The following is a 24,268-nucleotide window of genomic DNA, read 5'->3' on the forward strand; positions in this document are numbered from 1 at the left end:
AGTGATGTTTGCTTTTCTCATGCGCTTTTTTCTTTTTCCTTTTAGTAATTTTTCTGGCATGGTTTAGTAAGAAACTTAAATTTTGTCTTTATAAAGAAGCGCTTGAAATCAAAGATATTTTTTTTTATAGCAAAAAAAAGACTAAAGCATCGTATCCCAGTAATAGTCCTAGAAGACACAGTAAATAGTAATAAAGCTTGACAGGACAAGAGGTAATGGGCACAGATTAAAACACATCAAATCACATCTGGACAGAAGAAAACGCTTTTTTTATTACTGTGAAGGTAGTCAGACAGGTTGCTCGGAACTGCTGCGGGGGCTCCATCCCTGGTGATATTCAGAACCTGTCTACACGTGGTCCTAGGCAACCTGCTCCTACTGAGCCTGCTTGAGCAGAGTGGGTGGGCTGGGATTACCCAGCCTCAGCTGTTCTCTGGCTCTGACTCGACTCTCTGGAACTGCAAGACTCTTTACAGAATACTAAAATGAAGATCAGCTAGAATATATCAAATGAAAGTGGACTGAGAAGGTATGATGGCCCTGTATTTCAGTTTCAAACCAGTCAGTTTTGGTGGGGAAAAAAACACTTTACTATTTCTGCCGGCAGAAATACCATAAGTGACACAATGTGCATTGTGCAGCCCTCCTATAGTATTTTGTTATTGTTTCATGTGCCATGAGCCTTATCTATAATTCTTGTATCAGTTAAACTATGTTGATGTGCTTTTGATTATATATGGAGTGCTTATCCCATGTAATAAGGTGTTAGAGAAAGAAATAGTGGGGAAATGGCTGATTGTCAGAACTGGTTGTCAGCATAACTTTGTTATGATTATACTAAATTAGCTTGATCAGATGAAAACTAAAGGGAGGAAAGCCTTCAGTTTGTGAAGGGTAAAATAGTTCTTGTGGGTCTATTGTATGAGGTGTACATCTGTTACAAAGGGTATCTGTCTTGGTGTAAGACAGATTTTAAAAGACTGAAGAATAAGGTGGAACCTGGAATATTTTTTTCAGAAGATTTTGAATAAATCTGTTCTGTCAGTGTCCCATTTTAAAACAGTGTGGTTAGCAGGACTCTGTTATAGGCCAAGCACAAAATAACACGGGCACGACTGAAGATGAGCAATACACTGAAGAAAACTTTTTCAGACCAAATTAACAAGCAAACTGTGTCAACCAGTCAGTCCCAATGAGCTGAAAATTCAGGACTAAAGGCATGAGGGCAGAACAAGAACAGGAAGAGGACTGTATTGCTTGATATCCTCCCACCCCATGTGGGTGGCAGAGAGGTGATGTGGGCAGGAAATGTGATAACGGTGGGTGATTTCATGTATCCTATGTAGGTTAGATACACATTGCATCAGCGTATTATACTGAGAACAGTACAAATTTGGATGATGAGTGATTGGTTCACCAAAGAGCTAGTGAAAAAAAAGTGGTAAGCCTTGACTTGATTCTGAGCCATGCATTGATTCTGGTTCAGGATACTGCTTTCAGTGCCTCTCTGTAATAGTGAACTTAAAAGTACTTGGATTAGAAGCCTTTTTGTGAGCAAGAGAGGTGATGTGGAGATAACAAAAATACTATATTGGTGGCCCATAATGATACTTATTGCTTCTCGAAGATGGTGATGAAACAAACATCATTGGTAAAGAGGAGGGTTAAGGAAATAAATCAAAGCGGAAACATGTTTCAGAAAGCTGAAGTGTCCATTTGAAGAACATGTAAAGTTCAGAGTTGCTGGTCATTCTCATGTGAAAACAAAAACAAGACAGGTGAGCAAGTTTGAAGAACAACTTGTGAAAGGCATACACCATAGTTCAAAACAAATTGGAACCAAGGTTGGAGAGCGCCTTTAGGGCCACTGAATGCTGAAGGAGCACTAGCAAAAGGGGAAGGTATAGCAGGAACTCCCCCTGAATTCTCTGCCCCTAGCTTTAAACTGTTGGGTACTCATAGCTTTTTCTGTGGAGTTACTACTGCGTAGTTGCCTTTTTTATATGATACAATAGACATCTTTTGACACTGTCGGAGATGACAATACCAAACAGGTTTACCTTTGCACAGTCCTATTTGTGCTAAAGAAGTACAAAGTACTCACTGGGAGACTGCAAAGTCTTAATTGTACTTCTATTTATAAGATGTTGAATTTCTTGTTCTTGTTAGCAAGGTGATGCAAGTAAAGGCTTAGTTTGATAGCTTCCTTCCTAGGAAAAAGGAGATACCCTTGGAGGCACTGAAGACAAGTTTCAAGGGCCGTGTGTAGTAAAATCAAGAAATAAGGTTCTTGCATCCAGATATACTCTGTGCAGTCTTACTTATAGACAGCATCTTCCTTAAGTCTGACAGATGTAATGGTCTTTTCTGGATGGAATTTCAGTATTGTGTATGAAAGGAAACACTGCAGGTGCGTTACAGCTACTGAGTGTAGCAGGTATTGTAGCACTGCATGGAATAGGGGAATAGTTCTTGCTTTTGGCTTCAAATAATAAGCAAGCAAACGGTAAGGAACCAATTTTGATAAGAGAAGCTGGCGAGCTTTTCTGTAGTGACATCAGTATTCATGTTCTGATTTTGTATTAATTCTTTTCAGGAAATAAAAGGCCTGAAATCTGAATGTTTGGGGTTTTTTGCAAACAACAGCAACTATAGAATTAATTCCAGTGTGTCTAGAAGTAAGATCAGCAAATGATAACGCAGTTCACTTTAAAAAAACAAAGATGAAGATAGTAGTCTCAAATGGCCGCCTCTCCTACTGAATACCTCCTGCATAGCAGTTCCACTGAAAGACACTTGGATAAATGAAGGAAAACCACTGATTATGAACATGTAATTTGATAAATTTGTGTAAACTATTGCTTCCTCTTTCTCCTACTCTGAAAAGTGCAGTGCAGCTTCTGCCTCAGTCCTAAGACATTTTCCAGGACACAAGGGTGTATTAAAACAAGAGTTGAAAGTTTTCTTGATTAGTTGCTCTACCTGCTACTTGTACCATTCTTCTAGATTCTGTTGCTGATGAGATGCTCATCTCAGGCTTTTTGAGTTAGTATGTTAACACTTTGCTACCTCACAGATGAAATGTGAAGCTGTACAGAGCCATAGCTATGTAGTTGAAGGTAGAAGGAAGCTGCAAGCCCTTCGAAGCTAGGCTGGGTGTTGGGGATAGAGGACAACTGGTGGTGTAAAAATTGGGCGTTTGACATGTATGGTTTACATGCTGTTGGGATCCTTTTGTCTGAGTCTGGTTGCCTTGAGCCTGAAGGAGCAAGGAGAGGAGCTGGCAGGAGCTGGAGCCCTTGGACAGGCTGGAGTAAACAGGGGTTGTGCTTTCAGAGAGGGACTCCAGACAGATCTGGTAACCATACCTGTACCATGCCTGTGGATCTGGTCAAAGAGCATGTGACGGGTGCTCCTGTTGGGGAGTTAACCTTACTCGGGTTTATTTCTCTCAAAAGAATTGCAGAAGATTGATACTGCAAAGTACAGGGGTGCATGGGATGTCACAGTGCCAAAGTGATTATACAGTAGCAGAGAATGATCAGTTTGTGTGTTAAAAGCTTCAGCGCCTGCATTGTTTAAACTTTAATCAGCCCTCCCTAGTGGAACAGCTAGCATGTGTTTAGAGTAATGCTTAATTTGTAATAACTGTGGAATTAGGGCAATGTTTTAATGGTGCTCGGCTTGCAGTGAAGGGATAGCTGAAACTACAAGGATCATTAAGTGCAGTCCATTAATGTTGGGGGGAGGTGTTTTTTGGCAATATTAAACTCCGTATTACTGCACGTGCCGCCTTCAGTCTACACCAAATACCTTGTCAGTTGACAAATATTTGAAACAATTACTTGATTAAGGAAAGTCTGGATTATTTAGAATATAGTGTGATTTGTGACACTGAATACACCATTCATAGGTATAGCAACTACCAGGCAGTGTTCCAGCTTTCCAGAGTAACATCTCTTATCTGTAACTCTTCAGCTAATACACTTCAAGCATATATAGCATCAGGAGGCTTCCTTGACTAGTTGTTGCATTACTGTAAACTCACAACTGGTACATGCTCTTCATGGTGTCAGAAAACCCTGGTATGAACTTTTTGGTAAATGCATTTCACATAAATAGTGAGTGAATAGTTACAAAGAGCACAGAATTGCAGAAGCTTTAGAAGTGAGGGGGACTTATCAAAGGAGTAATGCCTTTTGGGGATCATGCTAAAGCACTAATGACACAGCTCTTTTGATGCTCTGAAAACTAAGGTTTGGTTTGGGAGTAGGAGAGAGTCTTAAGTACAGAGGCCATTATGCAACATTCTGGAGGGTTTGGAGTGTTGTAACTATTGTGAAGAGTATTCCTTTTACTGTGAGGTTGTTTTTTTGGTGGTTTGGGGCTTTTTTTCTTTCCTCTCCCTATTTTCTGCTTCCATCCAGGGGGTCTCAAAAATGTTTATGGTCAAAAATACGAAGTCTGAGATGCACAAGTGGGTTGAAGTTACACAGCTTCAAAGCTGATTGCTGTCTCATGTTGAGCCTAACTACAACTTGCTTGTCCTCTGAAAACTTTTACCCCTTGTATTTATTGTTTTGAAAGCAGGATGACTCTTCATTCTTCTTGTAGATGCTTCTCTCAACATTTAAAATATTGTGCCCCGATCCTCAAAGCTCACTGACTGGGAGTACTTGAGTCTCTTTATCTGTTGAAGGTTTCTGTAAACACATAAAATACTTGAGCTGTGAGCTTGAATACGGTATCTTAATACTGTGTGCATATAAAGAAGCAGGTAACACTTGATACCTTACTCGGAAGGTGGCCTGTGCAAGACATTATGAACACCTGAAAGGAGCATTATGTTTTCAGGGGAAAGTTAGTCTTGACGTTTTATGAATGTAGTAAAGTACAAAGACACGCAGTTGATCGGAGGGTGTAAGTTATACTGAAGAATGTTTCAGTCTCTCCCACAGCAGTGTAAAGTTTGGTTGTGTGCTATAGTCTAACAGTGTTTATTGGGATTGACTTTTTTGTGCTGGTATATTATTCATATAAAAAGTGCTCTACAGAAAGTGTATTTTTAATTAGATTTCTCTTGTTCTTTGTCCGGCTTCGTTAAACGTTTGTTTTCAGCATAAGTAATGTTAACCTGACTGGACTACAAATATCAAAAAATTAATGATACAGCTCTTGATGGAAGATATGTTAGTGGCTCTTGCTGAGTCTTGAAGGAGGAAGTGCAATCTGACTGAATTCTGTAAAGAAATGTGAAGTCTAAAAAATATTTTAAAAATTGTTGTAGCTTGTTTGTTACAGAAGAAAAAAACCTGAAGTGTAGGGAGCAGAGTAAGTGAGAACTGAGCAAAAAATAAATTTAGTCATGTGATTACAACATACATACGGAAATCTCTTTAGTTCTGCAGTCACAAAAGGTTATCCAAGTTCTGTAATTCCACTTCTTTTTTGACTATATGGCTGCTATTGTTTCAACATAGCATATTGAACTTTGAAAGTAATTAAATCCACAGGAATAGGAGCTATGAAGCAGTGACTTCAATCTGATATGCCAGATGTATACTTACATGAGTGCAAGGAGACTGAAAACTTGCAAAGGGCAGTAACGGTGTCGCCTTTCTGTCTGAATCAAAACCAGAGTTGCTGTTTTAGCGTGTAACTATCCCACCAAAGTGTCAAATGTTGCCTGAAAGGCAGCTTTTTTCCCCACTTGTTTGTGAAATCCGTTTTCATGCTTAATCTTAATCGGATTTGTCACAAGAATGCATTAGGTTTAATTGTACTGTAATTTCAACTAAAAAATGTGACCTGAAAACTAATACTGAAAAACAATGGAAATACTGTTGTGGTGTTCTTACATTGTAAGTTAAAAGGAAGTATTTAAATTCACCCTATTTGCTGGAGTATAGCATTTATTTTTGGCAAGTCACCTTTTTAAAGAAGGTTGAATGAAGTATAGTAAGTGAATTGACAGGACTTACTAAGCCTTTAAATTGGAACTGCAGAAGTATATATTTGAAGTGAAGGTAGTCTATCCATTGAAGAACAGAGGATGCTAACTGCAGAATGTTAGGGTGGGTGTTTGGAGCAAAAAGATGATCTCATAAAGAACGGGGAAATAAAGAAATAGGCCTGGGCTTTAGATGAAGTACTTTATACAGAGGTGGCACAAACCCACAACTGATGGCAAAATCCTCAGTGAGTTCGAGAAGTTATTTACCACCACATATTGCCACTCTACAATTGTTGACAAATTCAGATGTTTAAAGCATCCATGTTAGTATAAACCACAAGGGATTGTTATATATAAGAATACGAAAGATTGATACATACTGCAGGGAATATGTAGTAAGAGAGATGAAATCAGTCTTAAGTCAGCTTGGGGGGGGGGGGGGGGGGGGCAGTGTTCATTCATTGCACGAATAGGCTTTGAAACTACCATAATATTACTTGCTTCATGTTCCCAACATCTGTAAAAACTACTTCAGCTGTATCACAGCAATTACAGAAACATTAAGAATATAGCAAAGTGCAATTGGGTAACTTTGAGAGAGAGGGAAACTTTGAAAGGGAAGACTTCAGCAATGTGCAGTGGTGGTTTCTGTGAGTGGGAGATCTTCTGAGTTCTCCAACAGACTTCAATTTAGTTCTTGAAGTCACTGTTCTTTTTGAAAGTATGTGTGTGGTGGATTTTGGGTTATCTTGTTTATTTGGTAGTCTTTTGTGATTAGAAGTTGTAAGGCACAGGAAATAGCTTTATAGTTCCTTCCTCCCACAAGTCGTAATTCATTTGTGGCCATCAGGATGTTTTTCTTGGCTTATCTCTTTCTGTGCAGTTTGCCTTGCACATCTGCCACGTAAATTATGAAACTGTTAACTTGAAAAGCTGAAAATGTATTTCAGATCCTACTGTACCATAATGAAGATGGTATTGTTGGTCAGAAAGAGCATAATTGCAAGTTGTGTAGAAGGTCTGTAATAATACCCAGTATTCATATACTAAACTGACCGATGTCATATTTGTAATGCTTCTGAGGAGTGGCCTAAAAATAAGTAACTTCAAATGGTCAAGCATCAGCTAATGTTGTGCTGTTACCTCTGTGTAACCTGAGGTATTTCACCAGGCATTTTGGCAGATGGGTACCCATCTGTTTCTGAGTTGATTGTGGACTGCTGGCTTCATATTTGGTATCCATATGTTTCATCTGTAAGTCTCTAAATCTAAGCTGCGTGTTTTATAACAAAAGTGACATTACTGACAGGAGCAAAATGAAAATGCATTAAGTCTGTTACATGTTTTTTAGTTTGTCTTCACCAAGCAAGGAGAGAGACGCTGGCTGAGATTGTACAGGTTCACTGAGGGGAAGAGCAGCACCGTCTTTATTTTGAAGGCAATTAACATCTTTCTCTCGGAATACTTTTTTAGGTACACTGAATGTCTGTTATATTATTTGGGATAATGGATGAGTAATATCTTATCTTTCTGTTCTGTCTATGAACCAGTCTGCATATTGAGCTTTCTAAGTTAGTAACACAGGGCGGTAAAATCTGGTGCTGAAATGCGTCTTTTGGTTTAACTTTGTCTTAAATCCTTTCAGTTTCTTGAAATGCAGGTTTGCACCAGTGATCAGCTTTAATCCCTCAGAGCCCAAAGGAAACAATACTAACAGAAATATACAAAGGGGCGTCGTGTATTAACTCTGCTTGGGGTGCTGTCCCTGCTTCTTGCCTGGGGTGCTGGCCCCTGTGCTGGTATGGTTTGGGAGGTGTTGCTGTGCGCATCGGGATAATTTCTTTTTTAGCTCACCAATTCAAATACTCGGTTGAACGTATTTCATGCCCAGATGGATAAGTATTAAATGTTTTTTTTAATTGGCAAAAATGTTTCTAGAAACTAATTAACAATTTCATAGATGCCAAGGTTCCTACACCTGGGAGTGGGGGAGGCGTAGCCTGTGCTCAGACAAGTTGCATAGCTTTTTTATTTACTGTGTACTCTCATTAGTTGAAACTAATTTCTGCACACAGTTTAAAAATGGATCATTTAATATTAAAATAACTTTTTAGCATTCTCAGAAAGCTTTCCATCTATTTCCACTCCTGCTTTACAGGAACCTATTAATCTAGATACTAAAAATAGTGCAGATGTGTGACTCATAGAAGTTGAATGGTGGGGATAAGGTGGTGTGTTCCCTCCCTCCAAAGGCTTCATCTTAAATGCATGGGTGTCTATGCTTGAGGGTCTTAGTATTGTGAAAAGGTTACTGGGGTCTGCCTTATATCTCTACTCCAGATGTTGAATGTTCACTTTGCTCATATTATTTTATAGTGTGTGTGTTTGTTCTTCTTTTTTTTTTTTTTTTTAAATATGGTTGCAGTCTCAAATGTCTAAAAGCAAAGCTACATTATACATATTCGTTCTGCCTTAAGTTGTCAGCCCCTCTACTGGTTTTTGGGAAATTGCTGTTGTGTTTGGATTATATTCCTAAAACGTGCAACACGGATCAGATGATCAATAGGTAGTGGGTCTTACAGTGGAAGACTGCTGGCTTCTCAGCTGAAAGGGAGCAGACAGCCTAACTGTTCAGAGAAAACAAGCTGCTGGAAGACAAAGCCAGCACTTTAACTGTAAGCCAGAGCTTTAGTTCAGCCTCCAGATGCGAGTTACTGCTGCCTTTGTTCAGAGGTTTATGTTGAAGCTACCACCACACTGGTAACAAACCATCCATACGAGAAAGCACTCTTGTTGTTAATCTGTGTGCCTTTCCATAAAAGTTATAGTGATGTTTAGATGGAGATACGAAAGATGAATAAACGAACCAGCTGTGCATGTTCTTCCTTGTTTAGTTAGAGTTAAGGCAAACTTCCCTTATGCTGTAATTTAATGATTTCTTAACTATTTTTCATATGCCATTTATGGTCCCTCCTGGTTGGACAATGCAATCTATTCTTCCTGAAATCAAAGCAGCACATCATAGGGCTGTGCAAGTGTATTCTTACTGGGTTTTGTCCATGCAGACATCAGAGACTGTTACAGTAACAATCTCCTTTGCTATGTCACCAAGTGGGGTGACAAGATTTTATTCTGAGTCAGTAACATCTGTCATGGACCAAATTTAAAGCTTCCTCTGTTTTATTCACTGTGAAAAAGTCATAGGAAATGTGGAGAATACTTTATAAAAATAAAAAAGCTGGTAAAAAAAATTGCAGAAAGAATGACATAAAAGTATTAGTATATGAGACTGCCTATTGAAAGGAATGTTAAACCCATAGTTATTTAAAAGCTAAAATTATGTCGTGGCTGTTTTGGCACCTTAAATAACAAAAGGTTAAAATACTTGTTTCTTGCAAGACTTTGGTAGGTACCACGCTACATAGTGCTGTATAGTAACAGCTTCTGTTGTCCTCTGTTCATCCAGACCCTTCCCCCTCTAACAGACTAGTTTTTTCCTTTAAAAATAATATAATTTCTTTAGTGTTACTATTTGTTTGAATAGCATTAATGTTCAAACTTTTATGTGTGATAGACATATATGTGTGTAACGCTTGCCTTTTTATTTTTTTCTTCTGCACTTAGTCTTTAAACAGATATTTGCAGAATGGTGTCTCATTGGAAACTGTTAATGGTGGTAAAATGTAGAAAGTTTCTCATCTCGGCTTTTAGTATTTTAGTGTTCCCAGTTGTAAAATTAAAAAAAGGAAAACAGAAGGTGCATAATCCAGTGATGTCCTTGGAGTAATAGTTAAAGGCATAATATTATGCACATAGGATTCCCATGTATACATGATATTGTAATTGGTTTGAAATATACATTGAAAAAAAAAATTTAACTGTGTAACCAGGTTTCTTGTTCCTGCTGCTCAGTCCCTCAGCACAGTGGGCAGCTTCCCAGAGGTTTGAGAAATGTTTCTAATTAGGCTTACCCTGTCCAATCCAATACCCTTATCATCACTATAAAGAAACTGTTGTAATGTACCCTCTCTGTGACTTCTGGTTATTTTAGTTTTCACAAGATTAGACATGGCATTTCACAAATCTTCTGTGGATCTCATGTCCAGAATTGTACTGGCTCCTCAGTGACACCACCCACATCAATAGCAACTCTAATCCTAATGGTGCTTTTAATGGAGTGGTCTGACTCTTGCCCCAGGGCATATTCAAGGCTTTTAAGTTTGTGCAGAAACATCGACTAAGATCTGTTAGGCTTTCTGATTCCTTAATATGTTTTAAAGTAAGTTCCACTTGGGATGGATGGATGGATAGATATTTATTATTCTTTCATTATCTTTAATGTATAAATACCTTCTTTTCTCATGGCACTTATTTTCTCTATTGTAGGTTTCCTATGCATATGCTATCTAAAGGTTTCTGCATGTTTAAGACTGCTGCTATTTGAGCATTAATACGAAATGCAAAGTTTACATGTTGTTTGAAGATCTGAAACTTTGTGAGATCATACTCGACTTTTCTGATGAATGTTTATCTTAGGAATACTTCCTTGAAAAGAACATTGCTCCCAAAATCTAGCAGTGAACTGTAAGCGTCCTTTGTGAATTGTGATTTCATGCACTTGAATGTACTGTTAGGGTGATGAGGGAACAGAACACCATTGACCATGGAAAAAGTCTGGAAGATACAGGAGATGCCGGGGAGTGTGAAGTAGAAATATCTGTGGTGTTCTTTTGGGAAGATGGTGGGTGTCGAAATATTTACTCTTACTGGTGTCATATGCTGCACCCAAGGTTCTAACAGAAATGTTGAATCAAATGAACAAAGACAAAAAATCTTGCACCTTTTTCTTTAGCAGGTTTGCTGGTAGTGTATGTAAATCATTGTTGTGAAATGTTTGAGGGTTAACTTTAAGAGTTAGGTGGTTAATTTCAGAGTAGAGATTAGTTTAGCAAATAGGCTCCTTCCATTTCTGTTGCTGACTATGTTCAGAGCCTTGTGTTTCCACTTCCATGTTTCCAAATTGTTCCTGGTTCAAGGGATATGATATAGAGAGATTTACGTGTGGTTTTAGCCCAGTGTAGAACCAGCAGTGATTGATGTGGGATAATTAGTTCAGGCACAAAAAAGCTGGTTGTAATGTTACCAGTCAGAAGCTATTACTAGAAGCAGTATAGTTATAGTTGTGTAATACTTTATAGGAGATGATAATCCCCTAACAGATAATTGAGCTGACTTCAGTTACAGCATATGAATCTGTAGAGAGCACCTTGTGGTCCTGAACAATGAAAAAATCTTCATGCTGAAACATTTTGATTTGTGATGTTGTGATTATTTAATTTTTTAATAGAATGTTGGGTGGAAACCCAGTGATTTTACTTTCCTGCATAAAAGTGATTTTCTGAAGTTTTTTTCTTACTCTGGAAGAGGAAAGCTTTCTCAAGTATTTATTTTGTGGCTATTCTATGGAAAAAAACACTGAAAAAGCACCAATACGTTACTGAGCAGAGTAAACCTCATCTTCACTAATACCGCCCTTCTGAGCATTACTAGTGTGATTCATGTATTGCTATGTACGTTCAGAAGCCCAAGCAGAGTAGCCAAAACAAATCTATTGTAGCCTTGTACCAGGGTATGTTGAAATTAAACACAAATAGAGGTTTTCTGCAGATATTTATCACTCACTAGTGTTCATGTGTATTTATTGTCCACGTCGTGGGTTACATTTAGTATCTGCTGATAAGGGAGGGGGAAGAAGACAGGACCCCTCTTAAAGCATGCCTTTTTTGTATGGCATCCTGTGAAGTGTTCCTTCAGTCTGTAAGGTTTTGTTTTCATGCAAGCCATCCACAAGCTATCTTTCATTTTTGTCTTTTAAGGAATAGTGCTCAGAAGACAGTCTCAGACCTGAGGATTTTAATCCTCTTATGCCTGAAAGCTGAAGTGGTTTTCACGCTTTTGCAATGGTAAAGGTTGAAGTGGCAGATTCTCGATAAACTTTTTGGCTGGACCTTGGTAGCCTCTCTGATCCCCTTAGTTTTATATGGGTAGGTACAGAACTTGTCCTGTCTTGCTTGTCTGCTTATTCTTCCTAACACCAACTAAACGTTAGTTTTGCCTCAAATGTACAATTTGAGATATGTGCAATACCTCCTCTTACCCCTCACCTCCCTCTCCTCTCCCTCTCTTGCTTATTTTGTGGGGTTTTTTAGCACACTATGGGATATGGCACCTGGATCCAGATGACAATTTTCTCAAATTTACAAATGTCAAAATGTAACTTAGAACAAAATTTGAAGCTATTTACAATTGGTCAAATTCTTTGAAAGGTTTTTCTTTGAAGAATGCAGACAAATTTGTGGGCAAAGTACTGTTTTTGGGGTATTTAATCTGTGGTACACCTATTAAGTTTATAAAAAGTATGTGAAACTACTTTTTTAAGAGGAATTGTGTCTTATTGTCTGCAGTCAGACATGACTGGATATTTGCAACTATTACTGACTTTTCACTAGCAATATGATGCACCTGGAGGAATTTAGTTTCGGACTTGAGCTACCTGTTCAGTGTTGCTATAAATTGTAGGTGCGAACATTTAAAGTTGAGGATTCTCTTGCAAGAAATTAAAAGCTAACGTTTTTCTCACTGCCACCATTCTTTCTGTTTCACAGAGGAGTGACAGTGCCCTCTCTTGGCTTTTCTGAAGTTTTGTTTTAAAAGAAACAATACTGAAATAATTTTTAAGGGCTACAATAAAGAGTAAAAATCATCTGTTGACACTCATCTGATTTAATAGACTTAGAAGAAATGCAAGACACAAACCGAAGAGAATGCAAAAGTTTGTAATGTTGATGTCAATCCATTTATTTGCTCTGCTGTTATTTTGGATGTAACTTTCCAAATAACACTTGTGTTTAATGCCTTTTTCCGTATCAGAAGTTTCTGTAAATGTGCTTGTCACAGGATTCCATTGTTCAAGGTTTCAGTTAACGGTTTGGGGTAAATCCACGTGTAGCCTTGCAGCTGGTAGGGTGTTGTACGCACTGACTGGGAAGATGCTTGCTGTCAGTCTTGACTGTTGTGTGTCCGTTTGTTTGCAAAGCAGCGTGTCCATGCAGTCCGGCACGGTTCCCTGGAAGCTGCCCAGTATAAGCTAATCAGAGAGCCCCCCCTGGTGTCTGAAAGGGTCCTCGGATATTAAATTTATATCAATCACAGGAAGTCTTGGCAATCAAGCTAGTCACTTTTTCCCTTCACATCTGGACGTAAATTATTTTTTTGTTGCAAAGGTCACAGGAATCATGGGTAGGGCATGGAATGAGGGCCATAGAAAACATGGGAAAGGAAGAATAAAACTGTATTTCCACCTTTTTAGAAATGGTTATTTTTAAGTGACCTGGAATGATGCCAAACTATACAACAGTTGGGGTTTTTTTTTCCTTGAAGTTTACATTTGTTGCTGAATTAAATGTGGCTTAAAGATACTTTGCTTTGGAACGCTTTTTGCCATTAGATCTCATCTTGGCATTTACAAAAGAGATTTCTTCTAGTTGCTAAGAACAATAACTTTACTACAGGAGGGTTTTAGAAATAGAGCATGTTTCTGTACTTACAGGGGTTTAACCGCACCTTCTTTCTTTTGGCATTCCTTGATTGCCCTTGTATTCCTTCCATTTCCCCCTTTCAACCCTAATGCCGCTTTAGCCATGCGCTCTGAGCTCTTCCTTACCTAATGCTGGCTTTTTTTTTTTTAACGGTAAGCTTGCATCTTTTCACACATTTTTCCATTCTTAAATTATTTGCACTAAGAAATTGAGGGAAAAGCTTCATTTTATGTTCTCTCCACCCCCACCCCCCCTCCATCAAGTCTCTCAAACAAGCGCTTAAGGAGGGGTTATAAAAACAAACAGAACCTTTCCATTCAATCCCTGCCTTTCCTTGCTTCGGACAAGGGAACTAGTGTGCTGAAAGCTGCAAAGCACTGGAGCCTGTAGCTTTGGGCTTGTGGGTGTTTTTTACGTTCTGTGCATATGGGAAATAAAGATGATATTAACTTACGTGTGTATGTATGGTAAAGAAAATGTCAGAAACAGAAGCTTGAGGTGTATTTGGTATAAATGAATTTGTAAAACCTTAATTGCTGTTGTTCAGAGCTACTGCTGTGATCCTACATGCTTTTTTTTTTTTTACGTAGATAGGTTCTGTTAGCTTACTGATTATTTATTCAGTCATGTAGCTTATGCTCTCTTTAGACACAAAGTTGAATAAAATCATACATCAGAATCTGACAGCGGGAATTTTCATGCTGAGAATCCAAGATTAAGTCCAGGAATTTTATTCTGTTATAACAATTACCTTCTGTGTCCCCTTTCAGACTTGAGGGGATCTCATTCTTGTTTCTGCTGTTTATAACTCCCAGTTCCAAGATCTTGGCTATCCTTATGCCAAACAAAATTGGACGGGTATTGCTTGAATGCAGCTTTGTGCCAACTCCTACGTGGACAGAGGGATGACTATTAAGCATCTTGATTTCTACCCCCTCTAGTCCTTTCAGGTTCAGAGGAGGTTTTTAAGCAGCAAATGCCTTTTCCATATTGTATTATAAGACCATTAGAACTTTCCTACAGTTTAAGCAATTTGACTTTATGGGATAGCTTGTATTGAACGCAGTCATCTTACGGGTTTTTTTTTTTTAGCTTCTGAAACCAGTTGTATAATGTATTTTTAACAGTTAAGTAAACTTTCAAGCTTCTGATACAATAGTTGTAAACATACTATTACAGATACACTGCAAGGTATGTAGGGAAGGCAGAGGCTGCTGGTTTTCCTTTGGCTGATGTTTTCGTTACTATTGTGTGCTATATTGCTCTGTGACTAGAGAGCTGGTTTGCAAACATTTTGGATGAATGTTTAGGACCTGCTTGCTCACCTTAAAATATGAAGAGAATCATGTTATGAAATTTATCTGGTGCTTTCAGGGATGCAAAGGAGGTTGATAAGCTTACAGTTGAAGGTTACCAGTTTGAGAGATTCATTAAAAAAAAAAAAAAATTACCGAATCTCGTATTTGTTATTTTAATATAACTGATATGGAAAAATTGCTTCCTTTTTCCAAGTTACATTTTTCTGTGAACTCTTGTAGAGACAGCCTGAGCTCCTTATATTTGCATTGCTTTAATCATAATACAGAGTGCTCTGCAGCTTTTCTTTTGCTGTTTTCCCTTAATTAAATAAATTCAAGCTAGGAAACAGACTTTCTAGTGACTCTCATCTCCCTTACTTCAGTCTTCTGTATGGATTTTTTAAAGTATTTTTTACTAACACCTTTTGGTACTGATATTCTTGAGTTTCTCTTGTAGCGCTTACTATTAAAAAAACACAAAAATCTGCTTATGATTGAGTTACAAAGTGTCTTGCAAATAACTGTACACTGTACAAACCTGTAAGCAAACAGTATCTAGTTTGGGAAGCTGTCAGCTTTGACTCTAGTGGTTTGGTTTGGATTTTAATTTGACCAAAAGCCATTTTTACTAGACTGAATCCAGCTGTAATGTAATCGCTAGTTTCTCATCTGTATTCTTGAAGACTAATAGAATAGTAAAACCTTCTTAAAGGTAACTTAAATGTGTTGTCTAGTGTCCTCAGGGTAACTTCTGCACTAAAGATGTTTTCTTTCCCACCCTGTAGAGGTATCTCATTAAGTGAGAAACACACTAGTGTCATTATTAAGTTTTCATGTGTTTCTCAGTTTTGATGCTAATCTTCATGTGTGTGAATTTTTTTCCTTTGCAGCACCAATGTGGTTATGAATTATTCAGAAATAGAGTCTAAGGTTCGAGAAGCAACCAATGATGATCCGTGGGGACCTTCGGGGCAACTCATGGGAGAGATTGCCAAGTAAGTGATAATTTGGCTCAGTGATGAAGAAAAGAAAGGTGCATTTTATACCAGAATGTGAAATTTGCTGCTAAATGAACTCTGCAATATGCTGACTGATAATGCTGAAAAGTTGCTGGAATTTGTCTTATTTTTTAAATGCATAATCTTATAATGTATTGAACTGTCAAACAAAAAATGAAGTAAAAAATATTTTTTTAATTCTTGATATTTTTTTTTGTTAGCCTTATAATCCTTTCAATATATCTGACTCTTTTGGAGTGTCTTTTTTCAAGCTGCTTTCTTGTGACTTTCCAAATAGAGCAAAACATGTCATTCCTCCTTGAACGTTTTTCTGTTAAAATGTGTTTGGAAGTTGCATGTTTAACTAGTTGCAATGGTTATTAGGGTATTCACGTTAAACGTTATTTTTGTTATAAATTGTAATGAAGGTTCTTTTACTGCCTCAGATTTTTAGAATTACTTTTTTCTTTTGTAGTACTGGTATGTAAATTACTTCTATATGAGTAAGAAGCAGGGATAGATTTCCCCTTGTAATGTCATCCAGCGTGAATGGGCTTAGATCAAGCCTGCCATCTACTGTCAGCCCTGAGTCTTAAGAAGCTATTGTGGCAAACCACGGAGAGTGAAGTATCTTTACTCTTTTTGTTTAATTCTTTAGGGCTACATTTATGTATGAACAGTTTCCAGAGCTTATGAACATGCTTTGGACTCGAATGCTGAAAGACAATAAAAAGAACTGGAGGAGAGTTTATAAGGTGTGTATGTATATGAGCTGGAAGTATTCAAGACTTTGTGTTGGTCTGCGAAGGACTTAATGCTTGTTGCTAGTGTAGTGTCTTGTTTAGATGCTGCTGTACTTACTCCACTAGCAGCCTGAAATTTCTTTCCTAACTATATGCTTTATAATTCTGTTACTGAAGTCAAAGATGTCTTTTAGTGCTGTATACAGAAAAAAAACCCACCAAAATTTCTGGTTTTAAAAGTTTGTCTAAGATGCTACTTAACGAACATAATAAAGCAATTACATTCTACTGATATTCAAGTATTGGAGTAGCATTCACATTTTGAATCTACCTAAAGAAGTTGTGTGGTGCTGCATGAGAAGTAGATAAGTTACTGTGCTATCAGGAAAATGGCTTTGAAGGTATTCAGGAATACCTGAAATAAAACAGAAACTCGTCTTAATTTTTTGCTAATTCATAATTCTCTAAAAATTATAGTTCAGCTTTGAGTGGACCAAATTTTCTTGCAGATCTTACCATATCAGGCTTTTATGTCCTACTGGCATTTCGTAAAAAGAACTGAATCATTTGCATTTTTCTTGTCGTTGGCTAATTAGCATGGTACAGAAACTTTTTGCTTAAGATTATATCATGCTGCACTTAAAGTGGTGTTCAGTGTTCACTGAATTATGCAAATATAACCTCATTTTTTAGTTTAGTATTAGACTAGTTTATATTTTGTTTTTCTTGATGCCAGGGCTGTAACAAGACAAAATTAATTCTAAGGCATAGTTTGTGCTTTTCACAGGTGCTTGATGTTTTGTATTCATAGTAATTGTTTTCCCTGAAGTACAATATAAATTAATATTTAATGCTATCACACATTGCTACTTAATGTTATAAAGACTGCCTGGAATTGCTTATCAGGTTTGGATAGGTTGAAATATAATGATAGTTTTAGCTGATAAAGGCACTACTTTGGAAAAAGCACACTTTTATTTTTTTTCTAGATAGAAATCCTCAACGTAAAAAAATTGCAATTAAAGTACTACTTAAAGTTCATTTGTTTTGTTGCTTGCTTAAACTTGTCCTGAAATGCAGTTTTGTATTCATTGCATCCTGCAGAAGGCTTCTTAAATTTCTGTAGGACTTACTTTTCAGTGAAAACCTTTGGAAAATTGTGAACAAAAGAGGCAAAAGAAAATGCTTCGTTTAGCAGAGTTCTTTTTTCTTGAGTAACTATGTGTTCTAAAATAAGCTGTAGCTGATGAAGGTAGCTACTTGTGATTTAGTAGTAACAAATCAGAGTTTGACAAATACAGTTTTGGTATTTGAAAGAGCAAAACGTGCATGTGGGGAAAATGTTTTTTTTCAGCGTGAACCCATATAATAAGCATTTATTTAAAAGGTGTAGGTCTTTATTACTTACTAATTTGGGGAGGGGGGTAGGGTTGGTTTGCTATTGCTTTTTTTTTTAAAGATAGAGCTTTTGTTCATGCAATCATAAGGTGCTTTGTATTTTTATAGTCTTTGCTGCTCCTAGCTTACCTCATAAGGAATGGATCAGAGCGTGTTGTTACAAGTGCCAGAGAACACATTTATGATTTGCGATCCCTGGAAAATTACCACTTTGTAGGTGAGCAATAGAAAAATCTTATAAGCAAATTAAAACAGTAGTTGGAGTTGTCAGTCACCTGAACCAGCTTAGAAGCTTCCCCAGTCTAATTAGAATGTGACTGTTGCCAGTTGTGTGAAGAGTGCAGAATCCAAGACGTGGGACCCTAGAGTATTAATTAGTGAAGACAAGAACTTGCAGAAAAGACTGGCTAATAACAACAGAACCAACACAACATGAGTGTTCGGGTTTATATTAAAATATGCACTAGAGACTGGTCCCCTGTGGTGTCCGTAAAGGAATAGCTTTAATCATATGGGAAGAAAAGGTTAGAGCTCCAAAACACACACATCTGTTTGAAGCTGGGGTTTTTTCCTCCCACCAAATAATATTTACAGTGCAAAGGCAGCAAGGCCAGTGTGTGTTTTGAATGTGAAAAAGGCTGGGAAAGGAGCACGTTTAGCTTGTAGTACATCCCAACTGAAAGCAATTTTTCAAAAATTCATATTTGCAATAAAACTGAGTTCTTGCAATTAAACTTGCAAAAACTATACTAAAAAGACTGAGGAAAAGGGGTTATATTTTGAAGAGTTTAAATCTTTCAAGTGGAGAATATAATTTATGTCTCAGTCTTGTTAATATTTTCAGTGTTTCAGCAGCATTTAGATGTTTCTAAATGCACCATTCAGTGAAAACCATTTATCTAAGGATGAAAGTTTGTGTTAAAACACGACATTTGGTCCCTTTTAAACAAATGCAGTGGACCTTACTAGCCATATAAGATCTTTCTTGGACTTTTGAGTTTGTAATTCAAAATTTCTTATCAGTTTGATGCTCAATATTGCTGCCTCTGATATATTCTTTTCCTTTTTCTCCTCTATTCCATCCATTGTCTCTATCCTGCATTACCTGTACAGATGAAAATGGCAAAGACCAAGGTATAAACATACGCCAGAAGGTAAAAGAAATGGTTGAATTTGCTCAAGATGATGATCGACTTCGGGAAGAGAGGAAGAAAGCAAAGAAGAACAAAGACAAATATGTTGGGGTTTCTTCGGACAGTGTTGGAGGGTTCAGATACAGTGAGTACTAGGCTTTCTTGGTCAAGGGTTGGCAATCCTGACTTGCAACTTTGCTTAGATAACACAGATAACTTAAGGAATTTCTAAGATGTTCTTTAGATGCTTTATATTTCTTTAACTGTCAGTGTTAACTATTATAAAAGGAATCTTGCACATTTTCCCCCACTAAAATTTTTAAGTGAATTACTTTAAAAATCTTTAAGTTAGTATTTTTTAGATAATAACTAGAAACTTATACAAATTATATTAATGTATTGGCTTAGCCAAAACTTAGCTGCCTTGCTTTTATCCATAGGCAGAGTCTCCTTGTGAAATGAATGCTGCTGTAGCAGAAGTAGATAAATGCATGCCCTTTAAGTCAGGGTTTCTTAGTTAAAAAAAGCAGTATTTTCTACCCACCACATCACAAAATTGCTTCACTTACCCATGCCAACCTCCTTTTAGAACCATTGATTAATTTGGCTTAGGGCTTTTAAGGGACTGATACTGTTTGGGTGAAACAATGTAGATGATATATGCTTTTAAACTTTTTGGTTTCTGGAGTCTGTTTGGACTCTTGAAAGATATCTGTGGATTATCTGTATGGATTCTGATGTCTGTCAGATCTGGCTTTAAATATATGCGCTAAGTACCTTCTAAGTGATGGAGTTTACATTTCAGGAGTTTACCAATACAGTTGTTACTGTCTCAGTTTGTGAGTTTTTAAAATCTTGTTTGATACTATAGGTCACATGTGCTTTTCAAAGGAGGGCTTTCAGAGGTAAAAAAATTTGCTTTGTGTAGACGTACTAAGCTTGCAGCTGGATGTTGGTTGCACAGCATACCTGACCTGTATGCAGGCTGGAAATCTGATGCACTGGTGTTCATCCCTAAACCCTAGGGAACTGCAGCTGCCAGTGGAGAGATCATAGCTAACAAAAAGCTTAGAACTTTCTTTCTGGAATTAAAAAAAAAATAAAATATATATATATATAAAAATATATATATGTATATTAGAAGATGATGTGTGTGAAGCGTGACCTGGTCATCTGCTGCCTCATGAAACACCAGAAAACCTGCCATCAGATTTTCAAAAATCAAAATTCCAAAAATCTTCCAAAATAATTCAGCTATCATTGCACAAGGTGCTAGTCCTATATCCAGCTTGGGTCTGGTACTTGCAATAGGACTTTCATTACTAAAGTCCTTTATTAAGAAACATACACATACAAAACAAACCATCCGAATGCTGTTGACAGGTAGTCTGATGTACCCTTGCTTCTGGAAATAAAGTCATTCATTTTGCTGAGGTAACTGATGTTCTTCATGTGTGCAATGAGTTCTGTCAGACTGTTTGCATCTTCAACATAGTGTGTTTGTAAGATCTTTGCTTTAGAGGATGAAATGCCAGCAGCTTGTCTTTGTTTAGAGAGGACATGACAGCCTTGGTTAGATAAAGGCACACAACCAATACTATGTTTTGCTTATCCAGTCCAAGTGTGCAACTTCTTCCTTGCTCCCCAGTCCCTGCCATAATGTGTAGCAGGGTTCTGAATTTGAACTGGCTTTCACATCTGGTGTATCCCAGCATGTTGTCCATGATCCAGCTGTCAGTCTCGAGATGTTTATCAGTGTTTTCTTTGGCCTGAGTAAATCCTTGGCCACTTTTAGTAAGGGATGAGTCCCAAAGTCACAATGGCACAGGGCTCTGGTTTGCTAGTCTGTTTCTTCAAGAGAAGGATTTGGTATAAGATCTGAGTAGTAACTGTGCAGTAGTAACTTAAACTTCACCTGTCCCTCTCTGGTGCCGTGTATGGTTTTTTACTCTTCTCTGTAAGCTTAAACTTAATTTGCTTTCTTCTGTTTATAACATGTTACTTCTCTGTGTTCCTCTGTTCTCTCTTGTTCCTCGTATGCAGAGGAGTTGAAAATCTCTATCTCCGTGGCAGGATGTGTTTTGTTTTATTATATTCTTCTAGGCTTTTGCTACCTGCTTGGAATTCTAGTGATTTTCTTTTTAGGAAATGCTTATGAGTCATTGCATTTATACTTAAAGCACTTGTCCCTCTGTTCCTTCACCGAGCCTATCTTTTGACTTGCTCTGTACAGAGTCGTGATCTATCCCTGCATGCTGGGGAGAAGTCTTTCTCCATAGGCTCTTTGTTCATCATTCAAGTTTTTTAATTTAAAGGACTCTCTCCTTTGTCTTGCATTTAATTTTTATGGTAAAGGGGTTTTAATTAAACCTTCACTTGTTGAGTATAAAGTTGTTTTTTTTTAAAAAAAAATCTTTCTAGCAGCATAAAACATACATTTTCCCAGGTCAGACTTCGAATGTAAAAGATTTGAGTTATTTAAATATAAAATTATTGTATTTTTAGAGCTTTCTATAGTTTTTTGGTCTGAAAATACCAAGGTCTCTATTGGTTGGTGTTTTTCTTGTTAGGTTTCCTTGTGCAATAGAAAGTATAAAACAAATGGAATCTACATTAAGATGCTTGAGAGCCTGACATAAACTGAAATAAGGCCATATTATTCTCCTGCAATATTTAACAGTAGTACATTTTTTTTACTATTGAAAAAGGAGAAATTGCTAAGGATCTCACTGATCTGTAACAGGTTCTATACTTCGAAAAAGTGTCTGTCTTTTATGGATCTAAACAAATGTCTTTGGAGACTTGCACTTATGTCTTGAGTAAGAAAATACATCCTCTGGTATATGATATTATTGGACAGATATAACTCAAATTTTGCAGCTTGTGGCACTGGAATCTATAGTTTTCTTTTTATTAAAAATTACTTAATTGAATACATCTTGAACGTTATCTGAGCTACAACATAATTTGTGTGTAACTTGAGGTAATTAATTTTTCACCATTCTTCCTTTCTGCTACTCAATTTTACTCAGCTTAAGTAAAAAAAAAATATCTAACTGGTGTTTCACATTTTTTCAATAATACAAAAAATGCCTTGTTTTATATGTGTGGCCCAAAATATAAAATGTTTGTCTAAAAGTGTTATCTAGAAACTGAGCTATATTGGGTTGTTTTAGATACCTATATTTTCAGCAGAGGGTCTGATACAAGATCATAATACAAGTTAGTAAAGTGTGTTGTGCTTCTGACAGTTAAGTCTTTGTTAAAATGTGTGATTTTTTTTCTTTTAAAGTAAATTCAGTTTAGCTGAATGTGTATAAATAAACCCAAGGTTAAGGTTTTTTTCAACTTTCTTAATGAGATTATACAGCAGAAGTACTTATTTCAAGTAAAACCATCAGCTGTTTGTAAGTTACAACACCTGTATGGAGGTCTTGAATACTTGATTAGAGAAAAAAAGTTTTTCATTCATGATTGTAGTGTTTAATAAAGATGTTCAGGGTACTCAGTGGCTGCTGAAAAAGTGAGTTGCTTTACTGCCTGTTTTTTTCATCTCTTTAAAATGTGTTTTTAATCACCAAGTGTAGTAAAGAAAACAAAGTTATCATGTATTGCACACCTACATCTTTCAACATTTTGGTACTATGCTTTTATGTGTTCATGAATGTCAGTGCATAAAAAACCCCCACTGATTTACCTCTGAGAACACAGCTTGGCCAAGAAAGGAATATCACGCATTAAGTGCCTGTTACAAAACTGGCACATATCACTTGTGATAAGCTGCTTATGCAGCCAGGGTTGATTGTGCCTCTTGTGCTTCTCCAGCAGAGTCCAACAGTATCCTGATGTGCTGTGCAGTGCATTAAGATTGTGGTGTTGTCATAAACAAAAGTCTTTGAATCTGCATTCCTGCCACTTAATGACTGGCATTACATGCTGTGCCTTGCTGTAATAGTGTTGATTCAGCACGGTGGGAGCTTTCAGTTTGCTTTGAAAACTTGGAAGGTTTTATGTATGTAGGGCAGGGGGGCTTGAGAGTCATTCTGGAAAGACCACAGGCATTTTTTTTTTTCCTGTTATCTTTAGTATTTCTTATCTTAATGCCTTACACAGGTGAAAGATACGATCCTGAGCCCAAGTCAAAATGGGATGAAGAATGGGATAAAAAAACAGCTTTTCCATTCAGCGATAAGTTAGGTGAGCTAAGCGACAAAATTGGAAGCACAATCGATGATACCATCAGCAAGTTCCGAAGGAAAGATAGAGAAGACTCTCCAGAAAGATGCAGGTACTAGAGTTACTTTAACATTAATTTCTTCTGTAAAATTGGTATTATAAAATATTATAAAACTCTTTAACATTGCTGATAATTAGTTACAATACTCTCTCATTCTGTCTGTCTGTATGGAAGCATGTTTGGGTTCAGTACCTGCTCCCAGGGCTTCCTACGCAGCTCTTCCTGGCCTTGGGGAATAACGTAGCTCTGTCAATTGTTAACTGCTCTTGGCTGCCTTCCATTACTGCCCCTAGCTTAGATAGCTGCTGGCAAAGCAGGGAATTTGGCTGAAATTTCCGAAGCTTTTCCTTGTCTCAGCAATTCAGTGGTCTTCCTTGCACCAGTACACTGAAGGCTGCCATTTAATGCTGCACTTACTCTGAATGCTGAAATGCCAAAGAAGAGGGAGATACAAAATTGCTTAGACCTACCTTGACACAGTGCTTCTTCCCTGAGATGATCTTGGGAAGAACAGAATACAAGTGACTTACAAAAAGCATTTTTAAAATTACAAGTCAATTTCAATTGAACCTTCTCATGAAACTCATTGTATTTTACATCTGGCCATTAATTTTTTTTTCAGTAAGGAAGAAAACCTACCCTGTGCTGTCTTCAGAAAGAGCTTTATGTACATTGCACTTCAACAAGTGCATTGGATTTTACTATCTGGAGATCAAATTTGTTTTTAACAGAATCTGAAATTTTTGTAAAGAAAGTGCACAAATATATTGAAATAATTCCCTTTTGGGGAACAAGTCCCAATTCAAATTTGCACTGAGATTTGATTAATATTTTTTGCAGGAATATCTTCAGATACGGTCACACATTTCTACATATATATTTGTGTGTATAGAAATAAACATGCACACAT

At 37.2% G+C, this 24,268-nt stretch overlaps 1 protein-coding gene across 2 annotated transcripts in view; it reads left to right on the forward strand.

Moving 5' to 3' along the window:
* Window positions 1–24,268, forward strand: part of CLINT1 (clathrin interactor 1) — a 52,630-nt gene that overhangs the window by 11,861 nt on the left and 16,501 nt on the right. The window contains exons 2-7 of one of the 2 annotated variants that reach the window (XM_080398553.1): window positions 11,830–11,997; window positions 15,740–15,844; window positions 16,506–16,602; window positions 18,097–18,205; window positions 19,102–19,266; window positions 23,235–23,409. In XM_080398553.1, the coding sequence (XP_080254679.1) occupies window positions 15,753–15,844; window positions 16,506–16,602; window positions 18,097–18,205; window positions 19,102–19,266; window positions 23,235–23,409 (638 nt within the window). In that variant the 5' untranslated portion in view covers window positions 11,830–11,997; window positions 15,740–15,752. The remainder of the gene's footprint in view (window positions 1–11,829; window positions 11,998–15,739; window positions 15,845–16,505; window positions 16,603–18,096; window positions 18,206–19,101; window positions 19,267–23,234; window positions 23,410–24,268) is intronic. The other variant, XM_080398552.1, reaches the window with a different exon arrangement.

Source organism: Falco punctatus (assembly GCF_963210335.1).
Source record: "Falco punctatus genome assembly, chromosome: 8".
NCBI lineage: Eukaryota > Metazoa > Chordata > Aves > Falconiformes > Falconidae > Falco > Falco punctatus.